The sequence below is a fragment of the Pteronotus mesoamericanus genome, unplaced genomic scaffold (assembly GCF_021234165.1).
Source record: "Pteronotus mesoamericanus isolate MK-2021 breed Mesoamerican mustached bat unplaced genomic scaffold, CSHL_Meso_final contig_657, whole genome shotgun sequence".
NCBI classification, from domain to species: Eukaryota; Metazoa; Chordata; class Mammalia; order Chiroptera; family Mormoopidae; genus Pteronotus; species Pteronotus mesoamericanus.
In genome coordinates this window covers 4,725,168-4,733,703 of record NW_026555229.1, presented here as the reverse complement: position 1 = coordinate 4,733,703, position 8,536 = coordinate 4,725,168, and the positions used below count along the sequence as shown (strand labels likewise).

General features: G+C 55.0%; 1 protein-coding gene across 3 annotated transcripts; it reads right to left on the bottom strand.

Moving 5' to 3' along the window:
* Window positions 1-374: 374 nt before the first annotated feature.
* SFXN3 (sideroflexin 3) lies at window positions 375-8,536 on the bottom strand. 3 transcript variants are annotated; one of them, XM_054581384.1, is made up of 11 exons: window positions 8,251-8,536; window positions 5,981-6,144; window positions 5,211-5,381; window positions 4,756-4,854; window positions 4,324-4,399; window positions 4,073-4,158; window positions 3,675-3,802; window positions 3,463-3,512; window positions 2,559-2,608; window positions 2,027-2,074; window positions 375-1,798 (listed from the first exon to the last, which is right to left on the bottom strand). In XM_054581384.1, exons 2-11 carry the CDS (start codon window positions 6,139-6,141, stop codon window positions 1,702-1,704), a joined length of 966 nt encoding a protein of 321 aa, XP_054437359.1. In that variant the 5' UTR covers window positions 6,142-6,144; window positions 8,251-8,536; the 3' UTR covers window positions 375-1,701. The 3 variants fall into 3 exon arrangements, with proteins under 3 accessions (XP_054437359.1, XP_054437360.1, XP_054437361.1); XM_054581385.1 differs by lacking the exon at window positions 8,251-8,536 and adding an exon at window positions 7,344-7,421; XM_054581386.1 differs by lacking the exon at window positions 8,251-8,536 and having other exon boundaries at window positions 5,211-5,295; window positions 5,981-6,042.

Genomic DNA, 8,536 nt, shown 5'->3' with positions numbered 1-8,536 from the left:
ACTTCCTCCACGCAGGGGCCTCTCGGGAGACCAGATGCTACCACCCCATGCCAAAAGCTTGAAGGGAACAAAGAACCGCAGAACCTGAGTAGTTATGTAAGTGTGTGAGTCAGCACCCCTAGCGAAGAAGGAAATGAAGCCAGGACTCTATCTGCTGCGGGAATAAAAGCTAGAGGCATCTACCTATCTGTCCCTTCTCCTTAAGTACTCAGGGTGCTGATGAAGGACTGATTTTCTAGTCTCAGAGCGCCCTCTGCTGGGAGCTGAGGCTCCCTACCGAAGGGGAAGAAAGAGACTAAGACCTGCACTTGATGGAGAGAGAAGGCCACAGGCAGGAGGCTCTTCCTGGGCACTCAAGACCTGGAATAAAGTGAAGAGCAAGAATAGACAGGTTTTCAGTTTATTAACAATGGCTTGATAGCTTTTATTATTAGTGGCAGTTCGTTGGGGGAGCAGGAAAATGCTCGTGATGGATCCTGCTGGGGCTTCACCCCACCGCTTCAGCCAGAGGTCATGGGAGTTGGAGTCAAGGTCCAAGTCTGTACTCTTAGTTTACCAGCACACACTCCATCCCAAAGCCCACCTCTGCTTCGGACCAGCCATTGATGCCTGGGCCCTCCTCTTGGGGTGAGGATGGGGGTGAGGGTGGGGGTGGGAGCAGGGCCACGCCTCAAGAAAGAGAAGGAGCTAAGGTGGGATTCCGCTGAATGTCTAACAAGGATCAAAGGAACACAAAATTCCCTCCTTTAAGATAATACACTCAGGGCCCTAGTAGTCCTTGAGGATGTACTAGTTCCATCCATTCAGATACCTATGGAGTTGAAACACTGCTCCCACAGCTGTGTCCCTCAGTAAGAGGGTGCGACGGGGAGCTCTGAAAGAGGACTGGAATGCTTCTGTGCCTCTGTGGCTTTTTGGTTGAGGGAGAGGGTTGGGACTGTAGGTTTAGATTTGAGGTTATGATGTCCGTGTGGACCAAGACTCCCGGGATTGTGCCTGAAGATGCCCACATTGCAGGGGAGGGGTGGATGGGAAGATTGCAAGAGTCGTACAGAATACTGACATTCCTTTGTTCTAGTAGAGAAGAGGAGACGAAAAAAAAAATGTATTCCAGGATGTGGAGGATGCCATAAGCCCCCTGCTTCCTTTAGCGTGGCATGTCTTTCTCTGCCAGCCCAGTTCCTGTGTCAGCGCTGGGAGCCAGGAAGCAGAAACCTGAAGGATTCAGCCCCATTTGATTTGTGAGTGTCCCTCAGTCTGTCCTGTGCTCCGGGGCTTCTACTATGTCCAGAAGGGGTGAGGTGCTGCCAGATAGGACTTGGCCAGTGGAACTAAGTCCCATAGCCTGGCTAGCTGGCTGGCAGGTGGCAGGAGGCCAAGAGGAGAAGCCAGATATCAGGACATTCCAGGACAGCATGTCTTCTCCTGGCTTCCAGGACAGCATGTACACACACATCACATATGCATATATGAAAACAGCGCAGGAGAAAGGGACTTTGTGACCCTTCTCTTTGGAACCAAAGAGGAGAGAAAAAGGCTTATTGGGGTACCTCCCCCAGCCTCGTGGATTGCTGGTCTCAATGGCTGCTCCCCACCAAGCCCGCTGCCCAATACCAGGCAGAAGAGAAAGTGGCAGGACGGCAGGGCTCCACTAATGCAGCGGCCCAAGGAGGTGAGGGAGGGGCCGGGGCTGACTCCCCCTCAGAGCCCCTTGTTGTAATAAACCACTTCAACGCTGGGATTTTGCTGATGGATCTGAGCTCTCAGCTCTGGCTCCAGCCTGCTCACACGTATGGAGCTGCAACAAAACAGCACAGGCAGGCTGAGTGGCCCTTGAACCCAAGCCCCTCAGGCTAAGGGATCACCATCCCTCCTATTCCCAAGCTGAAGACTCTCCGTCGAAGAGCAAAAGGCCCAGATCACTGTCACTCCGCTACGGCCATACTGAAGGACCCTAAGCGCAGCTGGTTCCAGGGGTATGGAACCTGTCCAGAGGCCCCAGGCAAGCCCGAGGGGCTACACTTACCTTCTCTGGGGGAACAGGGCACAGCACAGAGGGGTGGCAAAGACCAGGCTGGGGAGAAGAGTGTTGGAAAGGTTGTGAAGCTTCAGCCGAAGGGTGTTCCCTCCCTGCACCCCACCCCACTTCTGGACACTGCCCCCAGGGGCGGAGACTGATTAAAGCCAACACTGACACTAGGTTCTGGCTGAGGAAAGAACCTCCAAAGCAGTGACCCAGAGCTCCACGGCCAGTGGGTGAGAATCAGGAATTCAATGTGCATGAAATCCTGGATGGTACCAAAAGGTCTATTACCATAGTTTCCTCTCATAGATGAAGACTGGAACACTTTCAACTGAACCCTTGACCTTTTAGGGCAGGAAGGATCAACCCCTCATACACACAATATGACCTATGGGTGTCTAAGGCCCCTATCTTCTCAATGTATAAAATAAATAAATGAATAAATAAATAAATAAAATCTTAAAAGCAATAAATACCCACCCATGTCCACCATGGAAAGGGCGCCCCCACACATCCTAACCCCTTGCACACTTACCAGAAGCCCACCAGGCCCACCTGCAGTGGAGCCCCCAGCCAAGGGCGGCGCTGTAGGGAGACAGAGACAACAGAATGGTGTGTGTCCCCTGCCCACCTGTGCCCCGCCCTTCACCCACCATGGCTCTATTCCATCCGTCCTACCTTCCAGCCTCTGGTACACGGCCCTTTATTTTCTCCAAAACCCGTAACAGGTCAGTAGCTTTAAATCACCACCTTCCACTCCAGCCAGACATGTTTGCTGACATCCTCCCTAGTGTCCCCTTACCTGCTCTGGCCTCTCAGAATTGGATCCCATGGCACTCCTTGCCCCTCTTTCTCTTCTCTTACTTCCTCCAGGAGCTGCTTTCCACAGGAAGCCCCCTCTGACCCTCCACTTCCTTCCTCCCATCTCAGTGACATGAATTTGTCCATTTTCAAACGTATCTCCTGCTCTGCACGCCCTTCTCGATTTGCTCCAGCCATGGGGACCTCATTCTGTCACTCAGACGGGCATAGTTGTTGTTCAATCAATGTTTGTGAATAAATGATCCAGTGAATGAGCCAGAGCTTATATTCCTTGCTTGTGTGTGCATGCATGTGTGTGTCTCACTGCTGTTCATAGGTGACAACATGGGTATGATAGCGAGCACGACTATGACAGTCCACCCGTGGTGAGTTTCAGAGGCTCTGAGAGACACCAGTTTCCTTTCTTCCCTTATCTTCCCCTCCTGTTCCCTCAGTGTCCTTCACTCCAGCCCAATTCATTGTTTCTGAATGAATGAAGGCGCAGGAGGCAGCACCGGGGTGGGGCAAACAGGTGGCAAGTCTTAGGTTCAGGTCCGGCCAGAGAGGGGGTTAGGGACTGGTCACTTCTGTTCCCAGTCACTACTACTTCCAGGACAGGAGAGGTGAAAGTGACCTACCTTCAGGAAGTCTTTCTTCTCCAAAGCGTCCATGATCACGGGAGGAATGGCTGAGGAGAGAGCAGGGCAGGGAGGGAGAGAGTAAGGAGAGTGACAGCTGGGACCCTAAGGAAGGAGGATCCCCCTCTGCAGTTCGTCCCACTGCCTCCAGAGTCCTCCAAACCCCCTTTCTCTCCGAGCCTCCCGTGCCCACCCAGCCACTCCTGCCTCACCCATGGCAGGGATCGCCATGCAGATTCTTGATATCACCACCTGGAAGATCCCCTGCTTGGCCGCGGTCACTGAGTGGCCAAGCCTCTGACCTGCCTCGTCAGTCACAGGGATGCCCACCTGCAGCTCCCTGCAAAAGGAAGGGGGTGAGGGTCTGATCACAGGCCTCAAATCCCAAGCATGACGCCCTCATGGGCAGCTATTCCCTGGGGTCCCCTCAGAAATCCGAGATTGAAAGGCCGGTTCTCTCACCCAGACCCCGGCATCAGACTGCAACTGGGCCCAGCAGCTCATGCTCAGGGTGGGAGAGGGCGGTGCCGACTGGCTGGCGTGCACCACTAGGTGGTGTGCCCGCGCGCGCACGTGGGGCACGCGCAGGCTAGGAGTCGGGGCCACTCACCTCTGCCTCATCAGAGGGATGTTGATGCAGTTTGCCGCTGCCACAGCTGCAAAGGGCACAAATCTGCCAACCAGAGGGGGCAGATGCTGGGGAGGAAAGATGTCGTTTAGTGGCCCTGTGGGTCATGGGGTGGTGAGGAACTCTGGGAAAAGATACAGGAGGCCGTGGGCTGGTGTGGAGGGGTGACGGGGAAGGAAGCGGATAAAGGATGACTGGCGACCAGTGGAATGGGGGGGGTGGGGGGCACTTACCTTGGTGAGGGATTTGAGTCCCAGGGCCGTGGCCACAGCCCCAGTGGTGGCACTCACATAAGCTGTTCCCAGCTGCCTATGGGTAGAAAAGCCAAGAGACAAGGGGGGAGGTGAACATAGGTTTTTTCCAACATACGTTTTTTTCTTTCAGGGACATACCAAATCCTCAATGCGTGAAGCACCAAAGGCGTTTCTTATTGCAGAGAAACGCCTCTCATGCTTAGTGTAGATTTGTCTGGAAGCCCCAATCCCTCCCCTTGAAGAAGAGCAGGTCGCCCCCAAAAGCACACACAAGAGGACCCCATGCCCTCAGGCCAGGAAAGTGGGGAGGAGGGTACAGAGCCCCTGGCTGCACGGGCCCTCGGTGAACAGTATCGAATGGGAGAGAGCAACGGGGTTCGGAGAGAAGAGTCTCTGGGGACAAGTTCTCACCCCATAGTTATGGGAGCATCACCGCTACGGTTGGAGTAGTTAACAACAGCGTTGAAGGACTGATTCACCCACTGCCAGAACACCACGGTCGGGGTCGTCCTGAGGGTACAAAGACATTTACTTCTGTCCCCTCCACAGTGTCCCTCATCCTTGGACCCCAATAATGAAACCCCAAAGGTTATTCCCAAACCTTCAGGAGGGAGCCAGCTGATGACCCTAAATCCTGCTCTGGTGACCCCTAAATGACCCTCCCCACTTACACACACACACCTACTCTCTGTGGGGTTGGGGCACCCGGAGGCTGAGTTCTCAGGAATGCAAGGGATTCTAACACAAGCTCTCATCCACCCACTAGTTTCTGCCCACATTGGCCCAGAGAGGAAGCACCTAGCCATCAAGCTATGCTCTAGCCTGGACAGAGTGGTCAGGGCGGGGACACACAGGATAGGACTTGCCTGTAGAAGGTGAGCATGCAGCCAGTGATGGTCATGTTCATGGGCACCTGGGCTGACATGCGGCCAATCAGGACCACCTTCTCCCCTGTGTCCGGATGGAAGGCAGAGTCATACACATACTTGGCCCTCCACAGCTGATCTTCGGTGAGCCCTGGAGTCACCACGCCAGCCCTACAGAGGTCAACAGGAGACAGACCGGTGTTCTAGGCAGCAGATGTGCCCTCCCAAGCCCTGCCCATCTGGCTCAGAAAAAGTCTGGGCAGAGGACCAGGCATTTGGTCCCCAGTCTCAAAATGAAGGAGTTCCTGGTCTCTGGAAGACAATCAAATCTTCCGGGGGTGGGTCCTATTTCTATTTCCCTACTAGCTACACAGAGAGAGGTGCCCTTGTGTTTATGCCCAAATACTGGTGGTTTCCAATAGGTCACAAAATGCCTGGGGGTATTGCAAGCGTTTTCCTTCCGGGAGACAAAGGGGATGCCCTCCTACCTCCTTGGTACGCAACTTTGAGCCCTTCTGTCCTTGCAGAGGGTAGTCTAGCAGTGGGAAAAGTCCCTGTACATAGTTTTTGAGGCATAAATATCAAGGCCACCTCTTCAAATAACCTACAATCTTTTGGGTTAAAGCTCTGTGCCATAGTTGTCTGTGATTCTAATGCATAGGGCCAGGGAGTGAGGGGTGGGACAAGGTCACTCTCAAGCTTGGGGATACTGCATTAATGGCAGGGAGTAAGATCCTGCGGTACAGGGTGAGGTGGGGACGGAGGGTCACCTGTAGTTGTGCACGATGTTCCGGGAAGCTTCCAGCTGTGCCCCGGATAGCAGCAGATTTCGAGGGTCAGTAACAGTGAAGAAGTGCCGGGCTCTGCCCAGGAAAGTGCTTTGATCCCAGCGAGGTTCCTGGATGTTGATATCTAAGGGCAACTCACCCATTTTCTGCAGAACAGGGACCGGAGTCAGAGGGCTCCAAGGAAAGCGCCCAAGAGCTCCACTTGGGAAAGCCTTTGGTGGCCCTGCCCTGGTCTCTGGGCCTATCGCCAATCCCTTCTAGCTCAAGGTGACTCCAGATAGGTAAGGAACAGTGGGGGAGGAGCTGTTTTCTAGGCCTTGTCCTGGCCCAGGCACCTACCACCACTGGAGGAGGCTGGGGGTGGAGGAGGTGGGTGGGACAGAACCAGGAAAATAGATCTTGTGCTCCGGCCTGGTCCAGATTTTCGTGAGTGAGAATTTACATGTGTGTGGTTGATACATGAGCAGCAACTAATTCCATGCAGCTACTCCTGTGCTCTGTATGTACAAAAATGCATATACTATGCACACCACAGCTATGTTCACATCAGCATTAGGCCCCAGCTGCCTCGGAACTTGGATACAAACTCCCAAGGCTGTTTGGGAAGGCACCAGAAGCCATCCCACACCACCACTCTTGATTGGAGGAGAGCAGGAGCTCATTGGCCACCGCAGGGCTTATCTATCCCAGATCTCAAACAGGGGACTCTGAGGCCAGCTGAGTGTGTGTGCTGTGTATGTTTTCAACGAGGAATGGCCCAGAGCTCTCCTTGTTCCCCAGCGGGGCAAGGCGGGAACAGACAGCCATCCGCTTCTCCCCAGAGCCACCAGTCTCCAGAAAGGGGTGGGATCCTGTAAGCGCCCCCTCCACCCAGCACGGAGAAGAAAGCCTGAAACAGCCAGCTGGCTATATCAGGCAAAATCTTACAGAATGACTAATCCTCTTCTGCCACACTTCCTCCCTCGCAGCCAGACACACCCTCCCCTCTTTCACAGACTCAGTCACATACCCACACACAAAACACCATCATACTCGCCCCACACTGGCATACAAAGAGGGTGGACGCACCCTGCATGCACTGTCCCATAAAGACCGTTACTTGTGCGCGAGCGTGCACACACACACCCCCACAGCCCATATCCATCAGTTGCGGACACTTCACAGTGTGACCACACAGAGCCCCACCCTGAGATTTCTCCCCAAACAACCTCTCCTCGTGCCCCAGGTAAAGACGCATATATATCCTGAACCCGGAAAGGACAGAGAAGGCAGACGGTCTTCCTTTTCTACTCCCAGTCTTCAGCCCCCTACCCGTCTGACCCCAGAACCCTCCCGCAGCACTCACACTTTCCTGGGCTCCTGGCCTCTGCAGCTCTCAGACCCGCCTTACTCTCTGCGCGTCGCCCCCTCCTTCCCTCCCCTCACGTGTAACGTCGGGCGTGACGCTAAACCTCAGGAGGCGGGGGACACCCCCGCCCCCACCAGCGCGTCTGCCCGGCGTGCCCAGGGATTGGCAGAGCCTGAGGGCGGTGGGTGTCATTTGAGGCGACGCCCCCAGCCCGAGCCTTCCGGATTCCACCCAACGCTCCCTCCCAGAGCCAATCCGGGCTCGGGGATCAGTTCTGGCTCAGTCCTGAGTCAGAGAGACGAGGGGAGGAGCCAAGGGTGCCTGCAATCCCCTGGCAGGCCTCTCAAGGCCCCCGGCCTAGGCAGCCAGGGCTCTAGGTGTCCAGGGCCAAGACTTGGAACGGCGCAAGCGGGTATTGTGGACAGGCCATCCCTCTGATGGTGCGCTTGCAGGGACTCGGGTTACCTCCGGGCCTGTTTACTTGTCGGTTGCCTTGGCAGTGGCTTCTGCCAACTTGGCCCCCTGGGCTCCTACCTCATTTCCCACAAGCTCCTCCCTCGAAGCACCTCGGCATTCTCACCCTTTCACAGTCCCGTTCTGCTCGTGTCTGTGCCCTTCTATGTCCCCCGTCCTTATTCCCCTCTGTAATCGCTAGCGTCCCCAGTTTCCTTATGTCCCCATTCCCCATCCTTGCACCACAGTCCTGAGATGTGAAGCGGCAGGTCTCAAGGCTCTGTTTGCATCAAGCAAGTGGCTCAAAAAGATTCTTCTTCCCCTTAGTGTCCTGGATCAAGATGCCGGTCCCTGTGACTTTTCTGTAACTGCGTGACCAGTGAGACTATTTGCTGACATAAACAGGGGATGCATGTCAAGAAGGCAGCCCTCAACCACACACACAACTCACCCAGTCGCAGTACAGAGCAGGTCTGCAGCACACCCAGGCTCCAGTCCACTCCTGCCCAATGCAGGCTCACGCCCCGCTCTGTCCAGATGCCCTTCCCTCACTAAGGCTTCGGGGTTGACCGTGAACGGGTGGCAATTCCATGAGCCTCAGTAGCTGGCGTGGCCTGGAGAAGACAAGGTTCTGGGCTCCCTTGTGCTGAACCGGTAGTGGGAGGAGGGCAAGCCAAGACCCACGCCCTAAGTTCGTGCTCAGGGTAGGCATTAGAACTGGAGTGGGTAGAACCCAG